Raw genomic sequence first — 19,847 nt, 5'->3', positions numbered from 1 at the left:
CCGGCACCCATGTGCTCCGCACTCGGGGTTCACCGCGGACATCGCAGCCATCCAGGCCTGCACCGGGCCAGGGAGGAGGGGCAGCTTTGACGCTGACTTGGGTTTCTGCTGAAGCTCCCTGACCCGCCCTGTCCACGGTCACCCCGCGCCTGCCTCTGCCCACTCCCCGACAGGGCCCTCTCGTCCTGTGCCCGCCCACCCTCTGTCCGCAAGGTCTCCGCAGTCCGCTGGGGTGGCCTGGGCAGCAGTGGGGAGCCGTGGGGCCCTGGCTGTTCCTGCGCTTTCTCGTCTGTCCCGCTGCTTCCTTCCCGCCCATTCCTGCTGGGTCTCTCCCCTGCCCTTCGGCTCTGTAAGGGGCAGCTCTCCTGTGTTTCGTTCAGTGGCATGTCCCTGTGTTGAAAGCAGATCTAGTTCCAGGCCCGTGGTGGGGACAGAAGTATGTGAATGAGGGCGGAGGAGCCTGTCCCCCGCCCGCTGGGCCCTGGCATCTCCCAGCGGTGAGGACCCTGCCTCGGCTCCAGCACTTTGCCCCCAGCCGTGTCCTGGACAGGGTCACGGTGCTCTGAACAGAGGGCCATGTGGGTGCTCCGCTCTCCTCCTGAGCGGTAGAAAGGCTGTGAGTAGGGACAGGAGCCTGGTAAAACTGGCGATGAGATGATGTCTTTTTAAAGTCAAGAGCAGCAGCCCAAGGGTTTGGTCTTGTTGGCAGAGCTGCCCCCTGAGCTGTGCCCCTCTTGTCTGAGTCTGTCCGGCTTTGGGGTGTAGCTGACAGCCTGCTGTCCGCTCCGTGCTTTGTTCAGGAGGGCTCTCCGGGACGCTCTGCGGAGGCTGCTCACTTTGTTTGGAGAGACACTGAGGGCTGCCGTCACCCTGAAGAGCCGGATCGGTGAGCGTGTGGGGCTCTGTCTGGAGGATGAGGGCCTACCTGACGCGCGGCCCAGTGGCCAGGCCCTGTTTGCAGGTGAGTGCCCGGACAGCCCTGTGCCTGCAGCCCCTGGGCCGGGGCGCTTAGTGCACCGCTGGTGACCCATCCCCCTTCCCTGCTGGGGCCGGGCCGGAGGAGCTCCTGATGTTCGGGACGGGTCGTTGCCTCTAGGACGCGGGCGTGCTCGTGCTGCTGGAGCGCTGGTGGTGCGGGTGAGCTGGCCACGCAGTGTGTGTGCAGGTTTCTGTGTTTGCTCACTCTGCAGCCCCAGTGCTCGATGAGACGTGGCCTGCGTCTGAGGCAGCCCTGTTGGAGCTGGACCGAACTTTGCCCGAGTATGCGGAGGAGTCTTCCGAGGCTGAAATTAGCAGTCACATCTGTGAAAGCTTTTTCATGAGCCCAGAAAGTTCGCTGGAGTGTGAGCAGCCAGTTAGGAAGCTCTACCGGAGCCTTGGCCTGGCGGTGGATGGCCTGCTGGAGCGGGCTCTGGACTGCACCCGGCAGGTGAGACGCGGCTGCGCATGCCATCCGCCCGCGACCCTGGGCCGGCTCCGGCAGTTGCTCGTCTTCTGAGAAGGGTGGCAGGCTGACTCGTGGGCGAGTTGAACGGTTTGGTGGCATCAGCTAGATAGGCGAGGGCAGCGCAGCTCCCAGGTGCTCTGCTGGGCACAGAACACGCATGTCTGTCCTTCTCGAGCGTCATCTGCAGGGCGAGAAGGGGCCTGGGCGCTTTCCAGGTGGGTCTGGCTTCTCTCGCTGTTCACTCCTCTGGGCATTGAGAGCGGAAACTCAATTCTGGGTGCGCACCTGCTTTCCTCTCGTATTGTCTTGATCTTCTGTTGCGACCGGTGATATTCTCCCGTCTCTCCTAAGCAGAAGTCTTTTCTGGACTGAAATTCTGGAAGCAGTAGGCTTGCTGCGAATGGAAAGTCAGAGCTGAGTGTCAGGCCAAGGACGGACGGTTCCATCTCTCGTCTTTACCCTGTTCTGCCTTCAGCAGTGTTTACTGTTACGTTGGATGTGTGGTTCGAGCTTATCACTAGCGAAGGAGATGATGTTCATTGACCTTGCAGAACATTTTAGACAGGAAAGACATTAAATATGAATTATGAAAAGCAGCCCAATTAGAAAATACACATTTTTAGCCAAAACATTGCTGTATACCTCCCAGAAAGCCTCGAGTAAGTTCTCCCCACTTGGTGAAGGGATGAGAAGAAGGAGCCTTGAGGCTCTTTCCAGGGTAGATGCCCCCCGAGGCAGGGTCTAGGGAAGCTGGAGTTAGGGTTCGTGGGAAGGAGGTGGGGGGAGGCCCAGCGAGGCGCTCGGGTGTCTCTCGGCACAGCTGCGTGTGGGCGTCTGAATTCAGAGGTTAGTCTGGGCACCCCTCACCCCCAAGCCTGAAGGTGGCCTGGGAGCCTCAGGCTGGGCAGGGGAGGAAGGGGAGATTGGGGCCTGGGACTGGGCCAGGCCTGGGTGGCATCAGAGGAGGCCCAGAGGCCCTGGTGTGACGGAGGCGGGGGTGGTGCTGTGGGTGGTAGAAGAGGGTCAGGTGCCCGGCCCGCCGCGGGGACCGGCCTTTCCTCGCGCCCATGGCCTCCACATCCCTCCTCCCTGTGGAGCGCCGGGTGGCTACCCCTGCTCGGATTCTAGGGTCCTGAGGGACAGTTTTTGAGACCTTTGGCGCGCCCTTTCCCTTAGCAGCGTTGTCGGGCCGACGTGGTATCAGTAGTTCATGAACATGTGAATGTGTTGTGCTGCCTTGAATGTGTTTGTTCGAAGTTTTCTTTTTAAAAAACTGCTGAATGAGTAACTTGTCCAGTGATTGACACGGTACCGAGGATCAGTATCGTTGCTTCCAGGGTATTTGTGGTTTTGTCAGATTTCTACTGTGCCAGAATCCTGGTCCTGTGGTGGTAGCGTCAGCTCTATTTGGACGTGTGGTTTCATTTTCCCCGTGTGTGTTAACAGCTGGAGGAAGCGCGTCAGATCCATTCCCGTTTTGAGAAGGAATTCATCTGTAAGAACGAGGAGGTGGTTAGAAAGCACCAGGAGTTACTGGAGCGCCTGGAGGAGGCGAGCGCGGCCCGGACGCAACTGGTGCTGGAGCTGCACCAGGCTCAGGGTGAGCACCAGTCCCGGGCCGGGGAGGGCGGCGGGGCACACAGGTCCACGGTGCGTGGGGAAGGGCCGTGTTAACAGAGGTCTTACAGGCAAAACGTAGAACGAAATTAATGCCAGGGAAGGCCTCTGACGTTCGTCCGTGAAACAAGGCGCCACCAAGCTGCTCCCCAGGCTGCGAGCCCCTGAGTGGCCTCCTGGGCGGAGATGCGTGTCGGTCCTCCCTGTCCCCGGAAGTGACATTCGTGACCCCTCTGGCCCCCACACTTCTGTGTCTCGTGTGCTGGGCGTGTGGTGTGGGGGGTGTCTTGCGCACAGCTGCTCCAGGGCGTGTCGCCCTGTCCTCCTAGTGCGCCAGCCCTGTGCTGTCCGTCCAGGATCGCAGGCGTGACCGTGCAGCTCTCATGTCCCCCGGCCGCATCTCGCCGGGGCTGGGATGCCCTCGCGGGGACGCCCATCCTTCTGCTCTGCCAGCAAAGCCTCAGGAGCTGGGTCTCTCCGCGTCTCCGCAGGCATCATCGAAGGGTTCAAGGTGGAGAAGACCGGCCTGCAGGAGGCGCTGGGCCAGAAGGAGGCGGCCGAGCAGGGCCTCGCGGTCGAGCTGGAGAGCCTGAGGCAGCAGCTGCAGCGGGCGGCCCGGCAGCAGGCAGAGCTGGAGGAGGAGAACTCTGCCCTGTGCGCCCAGAAGGAGGCCTTGGCCGCCGAAGCGGGAGAGAGAGAAGCCGGTAAGAGTTGCTGGCCCGGGGGTCAGAGACGGGCACGGTGCAGGGCGGGAGCAGGGGCGGCCGCCGTTTACCGATGCTCAGTGTGGCGGAGGGCCGGGGAAGACGATGGGAGCCCCGGGCCGAGGGCCTTCCCGTGCGGGTGGCCCTGCTGCTGCCCCATCGGGGGGGGCAGGGTCGTCCTGGTGGCCGCGGGCCGGGTGGACGCCTGTGTGAGGCCCGCGTCGCCTCTGGCCGGCACGAGGCTGCTGGAAATGTCGCTGTTCCCAGTAAAAGAGCTTCGGACTGTTTGAGGCAAATCACCAAGTCTGGGGGGAAATGCAGGCTACTGAAAATTTTCATTTAGATTTTTTAAAAATCGTGAAATATGAACTTGGAGTAGGAAACGCAGTTGTTGTGAAAGTTGTGACTTCAGGTGGTCAGAGCTTTCGTATTTACAGTATTTCAGATATGCACAGTCAGAACACGAAGCGTTCAGACGGTTGCGTGGGCGGGTCCGGCGTCCGGGCAGAGTTGTGAGAAGCGGCCGGTGTGGGTCTGGCCTTCCCCAGAACCGCAGTCTCACTCACTAGGCTTCTCTCCCCACTGGCCGACTGCAGTGCGCGTCCCCAGGCCAGCCTGGGTTCTGGGGCGGTCGGGTCCTGGGGCGCGGGTCTGCTTGGTGGGACAGCCTCAGCCGTTCGCCTGCCACCCCAACAGCTCGGGAAAGGCACTTTTCTTTTCCGCTTGGCGTCCTCAGTGCGCGACCAGCTGTCGGGGGTGCTGGTCATTGCTGTGTCCTGTGTCCTCCGCTCATGGGTTTCCGGCCTTGTCTTTTTCTTTCTGGCCTGCTTCGTCCCGTGAGCTCTCCAGGCCATGGGCTTACTCGTGCCGAGAGGCGAGTCCCACGAGCCGTGCTTGCTTGAGGCGGAGGGAGTCGTCGGGGGCTCGTGGTTCCCCCCACGTGGGATGTTCTGGAAGGTCTGTGTGTGATCGTGCCCACCTCTCCCTGCTCGGCTGCCCACCTGTACGCTTCTCTGCCCCTTTCCACTCTTTGAGCTAAGTGTCTGAGGTTGAAAACTTAACCGAGCTTTGTTCTCTCCTGAATGTCATTTCCACTCGGTAAGTCTTTCTCCACCTTCAGGTGTGGCTCTTGCGGATCTCACATTAGCATGACTTCCGAGGAGGGGTCCACGTCGTGTCCCGCTGTGTCTCGTGGCTGTGCCCGCAGCCTCTCCGTCCGCCTGTGCTCTTCCGGTGACCTGTTCTCTTTCCCGTGTCTCTCTGGGTGGAAGGGACCTTCCTCGGCGGCCCGGAAGCCGTGCGTCCCGTTCTCCTCCGGGCTTCGCTCCTTCCTCGTTCGGGCCACTGTCTTGTGCTCCCCAGCGCTGAGCCTGTCCCGTCTCCCCCGTTCCCGTCTCTGCCCGGTGCCCAGCCCTGCTGGTGTCCAGTAAGGCTTCATTCACGCGTGAGACCGTGCGTGCACGTGGGCAGGCGTGTTAGCAAGCGTATGCGTGAGCAAAAGCCTGTGAGCTGGGGTGCCCACCTGTGTATGTGCACCTGAGAGCAAGCCTGCATGTGAGCCTGCATGAGCGCGCGTGTGTGGGTGGGTGGGCATGCACCTGTGTGAGAGAAGGCACGTGGCCGTGGGGGAGCTGGGAGCGAGCACGTATGCTCTGTGGATCCAGTGCCTGTGCAGGGCCCCTCCTGCTCGTTCTCAGGGGTTCCTGGCCCAGCCTCCGGGTCTTTGGGGTGGCCAGGCCCGCACCCGTCCACCGAGTTTACCCCCGTGAATGTGTGTACTTCTAGGGTGTCAGGACTTCAGAGCCGGGGCCTGAGCTGGGGAGCAGGCTCGTGCTCCCTGCCTGAGGCCCGAGGGGCCCCAACTCTGTGAGGTCCATCTGCTGTGGCTCTGCTGTGCCTGGGCCTGGCTCCTCCTGCACGTTTCCCGAGGCTCTGCCCACAGCTGCCCTTCTGCGTCTCTGGTCACCCCCGCGCCCAGAGCCCTGGCACTCCTTAGCAGAAGGGAGAGTGGGGCCAGTCTTTGCACCTTCCCTTGTCGCTCCTCTGGGACCCTCTGGGGTCCTCGGCTGGCTTTCGTCTTCCCTCGTTGCGCCTGAATTCCTCTCTGAGCTCTACTCCTTCCCATTCGCACATTTGGGACTCGCAGATGACTGCATCGCTTAACACACTGTTCGGGGCACCTGGTGGCTCTGTCAGTGGACTCGGAGTGGTGAGACCCAGCCCCACCCTGGGCTCCATGCACAGCGCCAAGTCTGCTTTTCTCCCCCGGCCCTCCCCCTGTTCACACTCAGGCGTGTGCGCGCGCGCTTTCTTTCCTCCCTCCTCTCCAAATACGTAAATCTTTATCAACAAAATGCTGCCGCCTACACAGCACCTCCTGACCGTCCCTGACCATGCCCCCTGCCCTGGCACAGTCCAGTATGTGGTCCTGATTCTGCCTCAGGCCTTCCTGAAGGCTGACCCACTTCTAAGAGCTTTTGGCGGTCAGTGCACCTTGTGGAGAAGCTCAGGTCGGCCTTGCCTGTGTGCAGGCGTGTGGTGTGTTTTGTGGCTGCGCTCAGGGCCGTGCCTTCTGTCCCCTTTAACAGTCCAGATCCTTTGGCCTCCAGGAGCTGCTGCAGCCCAAAGGCAGCTAGTCTGCCCAGGCTGCGGTCCTAGAACAGTGCGGACGGGTAGAACCGACGGACGCTGTGCCCTCGGTCCTTGAGGGTGGACGTCCACGGTAAAGGATGAGTGCCTGCCTCTGGGCTGTGTCCCACACACTAGAGCCCCTGGGAAGGCTCCGATCCCAACCATGAGGTTCGATGTATGGATGTTGGGGGACACAGATGTTCAGACCATCGCAGTGACGTTACGGAAAAGCGTGGCTGTTAGGGACTGCCCAGGACCACGGACGTGCCCTGGATTCCTGCTGACTGACCGTCCGTGTCCACATCTGAAGATGCTGTGTTTTCTTTCATAGGCACTCCTGGTCCCCTAGCCTACAGGGACTCAGGTTTGTAAACCAGTCTGGTAACTGCTGTGTGAGATGAGCTGTGTCTGCACCAGATTGCCCCAGTGTTTTACTAAAGAGGAAAACTATTTCAAGGCTTTTGTGGCAAACTGTTAACAACAATGCCGGTGTTACCTTCTGAACTGACCCGTGACAGTGCACGAGCTTCTGTCCAGTGATGCCCTCTGTGGCCCTGAGCTGCGGCCGGTGCTGCTGTGCGGGAGCCACGGCTGCCAGGAGATGCGCTGTCCTGGGAGGTCTCGAGGGAGGGGCTCGGGGAACCCGAGTGGAGCTCCTGGGCTGCTCCGACGTCGTGGCTGGCCCTCAGCATGGCCTGAACGGCCACAGGACAGCCTCCCCGCAGCGCCACCTGCATGGGGCCACGTGGGCCGTGGCTGCGGTTCTTCCTCCTGCACGTGGCCCCTGGGGATGGTGCTGTCTGGCCGGCTGCAGGGGTGGGGAGCTCCTTGTCCTAACTGCATGTGGAAGGCGAGTCCCCGAGGTGCTGACTTAGCAGCATGGAGTTGATTGGGGACGTTCTGTTTGCGGTCATGCTGGTTTGGCCTGAGACTGGCAGATTTGTGTAAAACAAAAGGAGTTTAGAGAGCCGGTAAAATGTAGTGAAACTTATGAAATTAAAATTTCAGTTTGGGGACAGTTTGAACACTCGAGGAGTCATCAGAGGCAAGCCTCCTTTTATATGGTGCTTACGAATTTACAGTTTCCATTGGATTATGGCCTTATCATCCAGTTAATTTTAGATTGGCTTTTTCTTTCTTTTTTAAAGATTTTATTTATTTATTCGACAGAGATCACAAGCAGGCAAAGAGACAGGCAGAGAGAGAGAGGAGGAAGCAGGCTCCCCCCTGAGCAGAGAGCCCGATGCGGGGCTCGATCCCAGGACCCTGAGATCATGACCTGAGCCGAAGGCAGAGGCTTAACCACTGAGCCACGCAGGCGCCCCTAGATTGGCTTTTGATGTACCATGGCTGGACCCGTGTCCTCGGAGATGGCTTCACACCCTGGGAGCACAGGGAGCGCGTCCTGCATCAGGGCTCGTGCGCCCTCCCGTGGACGTCTGAAGTGACTGTTCTTTTTCTACACGAGAGACTATGTAGTTTCATACTTTCTCGAAAATTAACCAATGTGTCTCTTGGAAATAACCAGGATGGAGTTTTCTCCGGCTCTAAAGTTTTTTATTTTAGCCGGTCTTAATTTAAAAGATGTAATTTTTTTTTCTTTTTTCGACTGTTTTCCGAGGGTATTTGGCTAAGTGGTGGCGATTAGGGTTAGGGTTAGTGTCTGGCCAGACTCGGGCTCACGCTGGCCTGCGGCATCCTGTTGTTTCCTCGGGGTGGGGTCTGGGAGCCTCAGCAACGCCGCGTCCCGGCCCCCTGGCCAGGCTTCGGGCTGGGGCTGCCAGGGAGGCTAGACCTGAGTGTGCTCTGTCCTCGGGCGGCCCTGGGTCTGTGGGGCACCCGCCACGCATGTTTCATGCTCTGCTTCTGCCCGAGGACCCGCCCTGATCCGTGGGGCTCTTCTCCCTGTTCGCTTCGTGTCCTCAGCTCTCCGTAGGGACGTGGACAGTTTGACCCAGGAGCAGGCGGAGGCCAGGAAGCAGTCGGAGAAGGACCGCGCCGCGCTGCTTTCCCAGATGGCGGTGTTGGAGGCGGAGCTGGAGGAGCAGCTGGCTCGGCAGGAAGCGAGCGCCCAGCAGGCCGAGGAGCTCCGCGCGCTGAGGCAGCAGCTGGCGGCTCTGGACAAGCAGCTGCGGAGCCAGCGCCAGTTCATGGACGTGAGCATCTTGGACTTGGACGCGCTGGATGGGCGTCCCTGGAGGTCTCCTCCGCCGCGTGCGCTGCCAGGACACGACGTTAGGGCCCGTGCACAGCCCCGTTGTTGTGGTCCCTTTGCTTCTCTGTGCATGTCGCGGGGGCTGTCGCCACGTGCCCGTGCGGGCTGCGGAGGGCCCTCGGCCGCCCACCTTGCGGACCCCGCGTGCCCAGCACTCCCCGGTTGGGCCCGAGCCATCTGCCGTCCGTGGCTTTCGTTCTCTCTGTCTCCCTCCTTCTGGTTTTATTTATCTGAGGAGGAGAGAGGGCAGACGCACAAGCGGGGCGGGGGAGAGGCAGGCCCCCGCGGAGCAGGAAGCCCCATGCGAGGCTCGATCCCAGGACCAGAGACCCTGCCCCGAGCGGAAGGCAGATGGCTCGGCCACGTGGCGCCCGGGGACCTTCCGTCCACGTCCCGCCGTCCTGGCCCCGTCCCTGCCTCTTCGCTTCGCTCCCTTACAGAGCCCCGGGCCGGGAGTCCCCAGCCTGGCCCGTGGACACTGTGGGAAGGGGAAGGCCGGGCGCGGTGTGGGCGGCCCCCTGCACGGGCGTCTGAGCGGGCAGTCTTCTCTCCTGACCCCACGCCGTCCCCCTTCCGTCCGGGGGAGAAGTGCTGTGTCCCGTCAGGGCGTCTGTCGTCTCCAGGCCGCTGCCTCCCCCCACAGGAGCAGGCCGTTGAGAGGGAGCACGAGCGGGAGGAGTTCCAGCGGGAGATCGAGAGGCTGGAGGAGCAGCTCCGACAGGCGGCCCGGCCGCGGCCCCGGGGCTCCTACGTCTGCGACGTAAGTCAGCCACCACACACGGTACCCGTCCGGCCGCCGTCTCGGGAGCGTTTTAAAGACTTAACCTTTTGGATGACTTTTTTTTTTTTTCCATGTGTGTGAAAACGGCAGCAGGAGCAGCTGGATGAGGAGGTACGGTGCGTCGTGGGTCTGCGTGGGTGGGGGTGCCTTCCCACCTCACCCCTGCGTGGCCAGCGGGGAGGGAGAGCTGCTACGGGCTGGCCTGTTCCTGGCGCGGAGCCGGACCTGCCGGCGTGGCTGGCGTTGGTTTGCTGTATTCTCCCCAAACACTGAGCACTTTCTGGACAGTCACGTCCTGTGTTTGGGTGTGAGCAGTAGGATGGTGGTCCCGTGCGGCCTTCACCCAGTTGCTCAGGGCGACGCCCACTGAGACGGAGCCCACCCCTCGGCATGGGCCCCCCCCACAGCCACACCCCTGCCCTCGGTGCTGGTTGTGTCATCCTCACGGTTGCACGAGGGACCAGGCGGTGGGACTGACCTGCCCGGTCCGAGTCTGGAGCCCCCTGGGGGCCGCCCTGCCTGGCGTTTTTCTCTCTTCTTGCCCAGTAGCGTCTCCCGACAAAATGAACCTTATTTTACAGACACATTTTGGGCTTGTGTTTTTCTGCGTCTTTCCGGAGAGAACGCCCGCGTCAGGGCTTCCCCGCACTCTGTCTCTGGGCTCCGGGAGCCCCTCCCTGCACACAGGCTCGCGGGGGTCGGTGTTCGCTCCGCTGCGGGCCGCGCTTCCCTCTGCAGAGATCGCGGTTTTCACTCCTGCATTTCTTAGTGTTTTTGTTATTTTAGGTTAAATTGTTACAAGAAAAGTTGCAAGAGAAATCCGATGGGTTTAATGAGTTGGCCGCGAAGAAGGAGTTGGTGGACAGACAGATGTTAGTCCAGGACGAGGAGATCCGGCGTCTGGAGGAAACCAATGCCTGCTGCAGGAGGGAGGCGGCCGTGCTGCGGGAGGAGCTGGAGAGGCAGAGGGACGCCGTGAAAGCCTTGCAGCAGGTGCAGCAGCGCCCCTGCCCCGCGCCCCCAGCCTGACAGCCTCCAAGGGGAGCGTCTCCTCGCGCCTCCCGTGCTTCAGTCCCTCCCAGCCCGTCCCTCTGGCCACCAGGCCTTACATACCCGCAGGCCCGCCTGTTCTTGGGCTCCCTTGTTCACACACCGTCAGCCTGGAGGTGGCATCGGCCCCGTGGCCAAGGGGCTCAGTCCCTTCTAGGGTCGTTCCCACATCCGGTTGGATCAGTTGGGGTTCCCGTGACGACCTCAGGCTCAGCTGACTTGCTAGAGCGGCTGACCGATCCCAGGGAAACCGTGGACTTCCTGTGAGAGGGTGGAACTCAGGAGCAGCCAGGTGGAGGGGGCGGCCGCGGTGGGAGGGCAGTGGGGCCCCCGGGCCCCCTCCAGGCGCGCCACCTGCACGTTTCCCGGGCCAGGAGCTCCCTAAACCCAGTCTTCGGGGTTCTCGTGGGGGCTTCACTCCCCAGAGGTCGGGGGTGGCAGCGGACCTGAAAGACCCGTTCTGATCTCCCTGCTCCCTCCACGCCTCCTCCCTCCACCTCTCTTCCCTCTTCCCTGTCTCTGCTCCCCCATCCTGTCTCCTCCCCGCAGCAGGCATTTCCTGAGCTCACCAGGTGCCGCAGGTGGAGACAGTGCCCTTTTTCCTCCTACAAAGTTGAACCACTTTTGTAACTTTTTTACTTGTCGTGACTAATTTTTCCCAGGTAACCGTTCTTTGGAAACACCTTGATGAGATGTTAATGTGCATTATACAGATGTATGATGTCATTGTCAGTCATTGTCCTGTTCTCGGACAAGTTCTTTACTTTTTTTCCTTTTGTTGCTGTGACAGCCGTAGTCTAGAGACTGTTCTGCACCTTCTTGAATAATTAGCGGTGGCATTGCGGGCACACGCGACGGCTCTGGTCGGCTCCCTGTCTTCGCCAGGGGCGCTCTGGAGCGCAGCCGGCGTGTGGCTCTCACGGCGGGCGTGCACAGGCACGCTCAGCGGAGCACCGGGAAGGTCTGAGGGCACAGTGCACTCATAATCACAGTTCGAGGCCCCTGATTCCTGAGATACTTACTGAGAATAAACCTTTTCTTCTTCCTCAGGATAAGGAGATGCTGGAGCAGCAGACGAGCCAGTTGCTTCTGGTGTCCACTCTGCAACCTGTGCCTCCCGCAGGCAGCCGTCCTGAGGGCCCCAAAGTCCAGTTAGACGCTGTGCAGAGCGCGCTCCGGCAGCGAGAGCGCGAGGCAAGTGCGGGGGCTCCGGGGCTCCGCCCACTCGGGGCTGCTGGCGGGGCGGGACCCCCACCCGGTCTGCGAACGGTTTGTGACGGCTGGAGAGCTCTGTAATTTTCACAGTTATGAAACAGTGATGACTCCTCGTGGCATGTACTTTTAAATATTTTAAAGTAATTTTAGTAATGATGGAGTGGCAGAATATGAGATCATCTCCAGGATTTCCTGTTCTACTGAAAGGTGTTGGACCTAAGAGAGCAGTTGGAGAGGATTAAAGACGACTTCGCGCGTAAGAGCGACGAGGTGCTACAGCTGAACGCGAAGCTCGGGGCACAGTGCAGCCGAGCCGCCGCCGGCGCGCAGGAGCTTCAGGAGGAGAACGCCAGCCTGAAGGTAAACCAGGTCGCCCGCCCGGACACCTGCAGGGGTGGTGCTCCTGGCAGGGCTGTGGCCCACCGGGGCCGGAGCTCAAGGACGCACGCGCTGTCCGTGTGTAGGAGGCGCTGACCTTCCGTACTGAGGTCAGCAGCTGGGGTGGAGCCCAGAGCCACCAAAGGGGACAGTGGCCCGCGTCCCTCCGCATCCGGCTTATGGCTCTGAGAGCCCGTCTTTTATAGGAGAGACGCACCTGTCCGATGGCAGAAGCTGTAAAGAGGAAATAAACCACCAGCGTTGACCTGATTTGGGTCATGAAAGGGTTACCCTGTTGTAGAAGAGGTGACTTTTGCTAAGTAGTAGCTCACTGTTAGCCTCTCATAAGAGCAGGATGAGAAAGAGAGGGGTTGGTTGGCTGGTCGTGGAGTGGACGTGGGGGCAGCAGGAGAGTCTCGGACTCCCACACGAGGCTTCATCTCTCGCCCCCAGCACCACGACCTGAGCAGGCATCAAGAGTCAGGCGCTTAACCAACCAAGCCACCCAGGCACTCTCCTATAAAACGGTTTTTAAATCTTCTTTGTCATCTTAATATAACGTGCTTTAGTGGAGAGTCAAGTTGTAGAGAAATGGCCTGAGTGCCGAGCCCTGGCCTGTGGCGCCCAGCAGCTGTCGGTGTGAGCGGAAGGCGCCAGAAGACCCTCGGCCTGTGATTTGTGTGGGTGCTCCCAGGCCACGTGTGTGACGTCCGTGTGCGACGTCCATGGCAGCAGGGTTGTAAGCCAATCGCAGGCAGCAGGCATCTCTCCGGGGGGGTTTCCTGCTGCTTCAGTGGGAACAGGAGACCGTTCTCAAGCTGAGTTGCAGGCAGGCGGGGTGCTTCCTGCGCTCGGGCCCCGTTTCGTTGGCACAGCTGTGGCCGGTTACTGTGTTCCTGCAGGCGTTCCTTCAGAGCAAAGAGGAGGAGATGGTGCGTGTAAGCGAGCAGCTTGGGGCACAGCTGGCCGGCATGGGAAGTGGCGCGCTTGGTGAGGTAGGCCTTTCCCGGCACCGCACACCCAGACCACGGTCTTGCACCGGAACCGCGCTCGTCGAGGGATGAGTGCCCCTGCTGACCACCCTGGGGTGGGGGCTCTCGGGCCTCGGCCCTCTGTAGGGCCCCGCTCGGAGCGGAGCTGCCTCAGCCTGCGTGAGACATCCCGGAGACCAGACGTGCTCCTGCCTCACGTGTCCACCTGTGTCCTCCGTTCCCAGCCTGCGCAGTTTTCCTGTTTTGGGGCAACCAGTGTTGCCCCTCTCTGGCCTTGCCTGCCCCATCTGCCCGGAACACCGGAGGAGTCGTCTTGGTTTTGGGGTTACAACCACCTTCCGTGCTGGTTTCTGTTTGTGTGGTGGTGGGGCTGCTCTGTGGCAGGTGCCTGGAGCAGCCAGTGGTACGTCCAGGTCGTGAGCGGACGGCGTCACTCCTGAGACCCCGGCGGTGCTCCAGAAGTGCGGGGCGCCCCGGGGCTGGCCGTGAGTCTTGCCTGAGCCGCCAGAGTGCCCTTGGCTAACTGGACTGGTCACAGCCGAGTTCGGAGATGCACAGTTGTGTGTCCCAGGACCACTCATGCCATCGAAGTCACAACCAGAAAGCCATCTGTTTTCTTACTTCTGTGTTCAGTATGGGCCAGATTTGATCTTGAGTTTAAAGGCACGAGGTGGTACTAATGAAACCAAGAATTCTTACGAAACCCTCGACTTCTGGGAAGCAGACATTGGAGTGTGAGAAATTGGCTAAGGATCGTCCACTGAGCCTGAGTCGGTCCGTGTCACTGGTGGTTCAGCCTCACGAGAACGGAGCTTGAGCTTTGCTGATGACCATTTCCACCTGACTTCCTACTTTCCGTCTTTGTAGTCTTGGCGGGATATTGAACGTCTGAGTTTCAGTTGTGTTAGCCCCAGAGTTCGTATGAGCACAGTTCCTACCTTACGGTTCTGGAGGCCAGCACTAAGCAGCATGAGGAAAAGCTTGCTCCAACACGTGAGGGGCCCCAGCCCTCGGCCTGGAGTAGCCAGGGTGGCCTTGACCGAGACCCCGTGGCCCCATCCGTGCGCCTTGGTCCTGGCTGTCGGTAGTGCTCCTTCCCAAGCCCGTTTCCTTGCTTGGTTCTTCTAGTGTTAGACGGATCCCTAGTGATTTTGACTCATGATTTATAAAGTTTAAATACAAAGAACACACATGCCGAAGGTGAAAAAGTGGCCGGTCTGCGCCCCCCTGCCTGCAGCGGGGGTGGCACGGTACGTGTCGGACGCGGCAAGTGTCCGAGCAGGTGGTTGGGCGGCCGCTGTGTGACTCTGAGCGGCTCGGTGCACCTGACGTGCCTGAGTGTGGCACCGGGGCAATTCCGGGGGGTCGTCCACAGGCTGAGGAGAGGCACTGAAGGGGAAGCTTGGCTTTGTCCTCTGACCGTGCTTCCTCCCCAGGTCCCGTGTGACAGGAGCTCTGAGGTCGAGGAGCTGAGATCCATCATCGAGAACCTGCGAGAGAACCAGCAGCGCCTGCAGAGAGAGAAGGTGGAGGAGACGGAGCGGCTGCATGAGGTCATCGAGAGGCTGCAGAGAGAGCTCTCGCTCGGGGGGCCCGCGGGGTCTGGGGCTGAGAGCGGCCAGGCGCTGGCCATCCCCGCCGTGGGACCCGAGGCGTTAGCGGCGGCGGGGGCCACAGGCCAGCTGCTCGCGGAGCAGGAGCGCAGGCACGGCCAGGCCCTGGAGGCCCTGCAGCAGCGGCTGCGGGCTGCGGAGGAGGCCGCCGCGACGCGGCTGGCGGACCTGGAGCGCTGCGCGGCCCACGGGGAGGCAGAGGTCCGGGGCCTGGCGGCTCAGATCCAGGCCTTCGAAGCCGCCCTGGAGGCCAAGGAGGCCGGGATCGCGGAAAGGGACTCAGAGATCGACGCCATGAAGCGGCAGAAACTGGCCCAGTCGGCCGAGCTGGAGGCCCTCCTGGCAGCCTTTTCCCACTTCCGCCTGGCGCTGGAGCAGCAGCCGCTGGCCGCCGAGACCGAGGGCGAGCCCCCCGAGCTGCGGCGGCTGCGGGTCCAGTGTGTCCGCCTCGGTCGCCAGCTGCAGTTGCTGCACCTCCGCTTCCTCAGCTGCCAGGGGCAGCCAGATGGGCAGCAGGCGCCGCGGGTCCACCTGCACCCTCATGTGGAGGGCTGCCCCCAGGGCCAGAGCCCCAGGGCTGCAGGGGCCTCGTGGGACGAAGAGTCGCAGCCGCCCACAGCCCCGCAGGGCCGGGCTGGGGACGCGCAGGTGAGCTGCGCTCCCTCCTGCCGGTGTGCCGGGGGCCTGTTGTCTGTGGGGAGGGGCGCGGGGGACGCGGGCGTGCGGGGGGCCCATGGGTGCAGGGGTGTGCGGGGGGTACGGGGGCACGTGGGGGTGGGCACGGGTGTGGGGGCGGGGAGCACGGGCACACACGCAGAGCCAGCAGGCCCTTGGCGCCTGTGAGAGGCCCTGACGCAGGCCGTGGGTGGCCAGGCACTGGGGCTGGACCAGAGGGGGCTACGAGTTCTCTGCAGAACCTCCCGTTGCTGGTCTTCTGTCTGTAAGCTGGAGCGGGTGTCCTTTCTGTGGCAGCGGGGGTTGTGGTTTCGTGGGCAGCTCCTGATGCGTCGAGTGGAACTGAGGTTCGGGGCTCCTGGGTGTGGTTAGGCGCCACAGAAGCTCGGGTTTCAGACCGTGGTTAGACGGTGAAACCGGACCGGAAGGTTCCCTGTTTCGTACAGCTCTCACCTACTGTTGTTGTCACTCGAGGCTTTCGGAGCCCGTGGTTGGGAGCATCCGATGAGACGGAGAGGCTGTGGCTTGCCCAGGTTCCCTGGGTTTTCCTTCCTGGGCGCTTGTCAGGCTCGTGTCACATTGGGACGAGCTGCACTTTGCTTTTCAGGAGACGTCACGGTTCGCTGCCCGATGCCTTGTGCCACTCCAGAACCTCTCCTTCTGGCCCGTGCGTCGTGGGGTGGCCCAGCTGGGGCTGTGCCCTGACCTGTGGTGGCCATGTGCAAGCAGCAGGACTGTGGGGCACAGCTCTGGTCTGATGTAGGAGATGCATAGGAGACGGGGACGTTCCCTCGGGGTCCTGCCGGCGACGCTGCGCTCTAGAGCTTCGAGAACCCGAGGGAGCCCAGGGACGGGGCTCAGGGCATGTCAGACTCTGGTGCCTTTAGCTTCATTGTCGATGTTTTCCCTGCTTGCTGTAGCGTGCAGCTCCTGAGGACTTGCAGCTGGCCAAGGCCCCAGAGTGCTTCCACCACCCGGCTCTGCACAGACGGGACAGCGTGATGTCGGTGCTGGCCGCCTGCCAGAAGCAGCTGCAGTCGGAGCTGCTCTTGGCGGAGAAGGAGATGCACGTGAGGACGGAGGACGGCGGCCCAGGGCCGGGAGGGGTGCAGGTACGTGGCACGCGGCCGTGCTCCTGCACGGGCAGAGACGTCCCTGACGCTTTTGCGGAGGGGTCATGCGCGTTACACAGGACAGCTGCCCTCTCAGGTTCTTCCACTCGTCTGTTCAGATCGGTTCTGAACTCCTGTACCTTCGCTTAAGAAACCCTCTAGCCTCTTTTCCATGGTCTTTCAGCCTGTGGAGACAAGCAGTTGCGTACTGCAAGTAGGACTTTATTGCACTGCGAGGCCTGTCTCTAGAGTGTGCCTGTGAGGACAGGTGGCCCACACAGCTGCTCTGGGGCTCAAGGCCTTTATCACCAGCGTCGGTTACTTCGAAAGGCTCTTGTTTATTTTTTGGACCTCAGGGTTTTTTCCTCCATACTTTGGTTCGTGCTCCCAGCAGAGAAGAGCGCAGTGATCAAGAATGCAACTGTTTGGGGTTCTGGTCACCGCGAGGGCTGCCCCAGGAGAGCTGACTTTTCTTTTCCTGTGGGGAAGGCTGCACGCTGGCCACGTCAGGTGTCGCAGGGTCGAGATGTTCTGAACATAGGAAGTGGCTGGCTGGTTGGGAGGTTTTCCTAAGTGCAGTGGCAAAGTGTGCTTCGATCTGTGGCCTGCGTGGGCCCAGGATCTTCCTAGCCTCCCGTAAACCTGCTGGTGTGGACATTGCGCAGTTTGACAAGAATGTTCCCGCTCTCCCGGCCCGAGAACTCTTCTGGAATGTGCCGTATGCACCACAGTCCTACTCTAAAATGAGGTGGTTCTGGATTCTGCAGGGATCGGTCCAGTGGTCTCAGAGCAGGTGTGTGGCATGTGCCTGCGGTTTTGATAGAAGATGCTCGGCTGTGGCTTTATATGTTTATCAGACGCTGCGGGACTTTTAGTTCTGCTGGAGAGGCCTTTCTGAACTCTGCCCCGCAAACTCCTCACTGCCCTTGGGATAAGAGCATTTGTTTGAATTCTTACGGGAAAGCCCAGCTGTGTGGTCATGAGCTGGTTGCCAGATTCTTAGCAGTTACACACAGACAGGGAAATTGAAGATTCACTCCATAAGTCACAATTTTATATTTTTCTTTCTTTTTTTCTTATCTTTTAGTTTTTAAGTGATCAGTACACCGAGTGTTGGCTTGCGTTTGTGACCCTGAAATCAAGAGCCCCACGCTCCTCCAGCTGAGCCAGCCGGGCCCCCGCACTTTTACATTTTTCAGTGTTTGCATCTAGAATCTTCCAGGCCCTTTTTCCCTTTAAAAAAAAAAAAGGAAAAATGCTACTGTTTTAAGTAAACTACCACAGAAGTAGGTTAGGACAGTTGCCTTTTTAGTGTATGTAGTAAAATACATGCAACCTAAGAGTTATATTCTAACCACTTTTTAAAAAAGAAAGGCTGTTATTTTTGGGGCCCCTGGGCGGCTCAGTCGTTTGAGCGTCTGACTCTTGGTTTCGGCTTAGGTCATGATCTCGGGGTGGTGAGATGGAGCCCCGCGTTGGGCTTCGTGCTCCTGGGGGTCTGCTTGGATTCCCTCTTCTCTCACTCCCTCATGTTTCCTCTCTCTCAGATGGAAAATCATTTTTTTTTTTTTTGAAAAAAATTTTTTTTTAAGATTTTATTTATTTATTTGACAGACAGAGAACACAAGTAGGCAGAGAGGCAGGCAGAGAGAGAGAGAGGAGGAAGCAGGCTCCCCGCTGAGCAGAGAGCCCGAAGCGGGACTCGATCCCAGGACTCTGGGATCATGACCTGAGCCGAAGGCAGAGGCTTTAACCCACTGAGCCACCCAGGCGCCCCTGAAAAATAAATCTTAAAAAAGATTTTATTTTTTGGTAAGTGATCTCCACACCCAACCTGGGGCTTGCTTAGAACCCCGAGACCAGCAGTTGCAGGCTCCACTCACTGAGCCAGCTGGGTTCCCCCCATCTTAACCTTTTTTTTTTTTTTTTAAGATTTTATGTATTAGAGAGCGAGTCGGGGCGGGGGAGGGTTAGGGGGAATCAGACCCCCTGCGGAGCCCTTGCCTACCCTTAGCCCTGGGGCTCCAGGATCATGACCTGAGCTGAAGGCAGCCGCTTAGCAGACTGAGCCCCCCACCGACACCTCACTGCTTTGATTACTGCAGCTTGGTTGTAAGTTTTGAAGTCAGACAGTTATAATCCTCCAGCTTTGTTCTTTTCCAGGACTGTGTTGACTCTTTTTGAATTTTAGGATGGGTTTTTCTGTCTCTGCAAAAAACATCCTTAGAATTTTTGCAGGGATTGTTTTGAACCTGTCGATCACTGTTAGCATTGACATCCTAACAGTTCTAGTCCTTGCAGTCCATGAGCGGGAAATGTGTTTCCGTTCATTTCTCTTCTGTGATCTGTCTCATCAGTGTTTTGTAGTTTTCTTTACAAGACTTGCATCTCCTTGGTTCAGTGAACTCTTATTCTTTTCTGTTGCTGTTGTAAATGGAAATGTGTTCCTCCTTTTTTCAGGTGGCTCGTTGTCGGTGTGTAGAAATAGGACTGATTTTTTGTGTGTTTACTTTGTATCCTGTTACTTTGCTGAGTTGATATATTAATTCTAATGGGGTTTTTCTTAATGGAATCTTTATTTTGTGCATGTACAATCATATCTTGGAACATAGATAATTTCAGTTCTTCCTTTCCAACTTGGACACATTTTATGTCTTTTTCCTTACAAAATTGCTCTGACTGGAAGGTCCAGTACTATGTTGAAGGGAAGTGCTGAAAGCACGAGTTCTCACTTTGTTCCTGGTGTTAGAGGACGTTTTAGTCTGTCACCATTGAGTGTGATGTGCACTGCATGTTTTCATGTATGGGTTTTATAGGTTAGGGTAGTTTTCTTTTAGTATGTTGAATGTCTTTATATGGAGGAGTCTTGAACTTTGTCAGACACATTTTCTGCACCAGTTGAGACAATCGCGTGACTTTTTTCTCCTTCATTTTACTAATGTGTATTATGTAGACTGGTTTTCCTATGTTGAACTGTCTTTGCATTCCAGGAGTAAATACTGCTGGGTTAGAGTTTATAATCCTTTTAGTATGGTACTGAATTCAGTTTGCTAGCATTTTAGAATTTTTTGTATCAAAGTTCATAGGGGATATTGGTCTGTAGTTTTCGTTTTTGTAGTGTCTTTTTCTAGCTTTAGTATCAAGGTAATGCTGGGCTCTTGCCATGAGTCTGGAAGCAGCCTCGTGCTTCTATCTTTTTTCTTTCAAAGATTTTGTTAATTTATTTGACAGAGATCACATGCACATATGGGGGGGAAGAGGCAGAGGGTGAAGCTGACTCCCCACTGAGCATGAACCTGAAGTGGGAATTGTGATCTCCCAACCCTGAGACCATGACCTGAGTTGAAATCAGGAGTCAGACTCCCAACTGACTACGCCACCCGGGCGCCCCAGGATCATGTGTTTTTATCCTTTCTG

The 19,847-nt window shown here is 58.9% G+C and overlaps 1 protein-coding gene across 1 annotated transcript in view; it reads left to right on the top strand.

Moving 5' to 3' along the window:
- Positions 1 to 19,847, top strand: part of PCNT (pericentrin) — a 112,484-nt gene that overhangs the window by 58,197 nt on the left and 34,440 nt on the right. Inside the window, 14 exon segments of the mRNA XM_045084283.1 lie at positions 801 to 961; positions 1,191 to 1,429; positions 2,894 to 3,047; positions 3,556 to 3,768; positions 6,731 to 6,763; positions 8,326 to 8,555; positions 9,258 to 9,374; positions 9,486 to 9,506; positions 10,182 to 10,388; positions 11,496 to 11,639; positions 11,868 to 12,020; positions 12,941 to 13,033; positions 14,467 to 15,291; positions 16,239 to 16,430. Coding sequence (XP_044940218.1) covers positions 801 to 961; positions 1,191 to 1,429; positions 2,894 to 3,047; positions 3,556 to 3,768; positions 6,731 to 6,763; positions 8,326 to 8,555; positions 9,258 to 9,374; positions 9,486 to 9,506; positions 10,182 to 10,388; positions 11,496 to 11,639; positions 11,868 to 12,020; positions 12,941 to 13,033; positions 14,467 to 15,291; positions 16,239 to 16,430 — 2,782 coding nt within the window.

This window comes from Mustela putorius, unplaced genomic scaffold (genome assembly GCF_011764305.1).
Source record: "Mustela putorius furo isolate JIRA1106 unplaced genomic scaffold, ASM1176430v1.1 tig00000765_pilon_pilon_pilon, whole genome shotgun sequence".
Lineage (NCBI taxonomy): Eukaryota > Metazoa > Chordata > Mammalia > Carnivora > Mustelidae > Mustela > Mustela putorius.
Note: the sequence above shows the minus strand (reverse complement) of the source record. Positions and strands in the feature narration are given on the sequence as shown.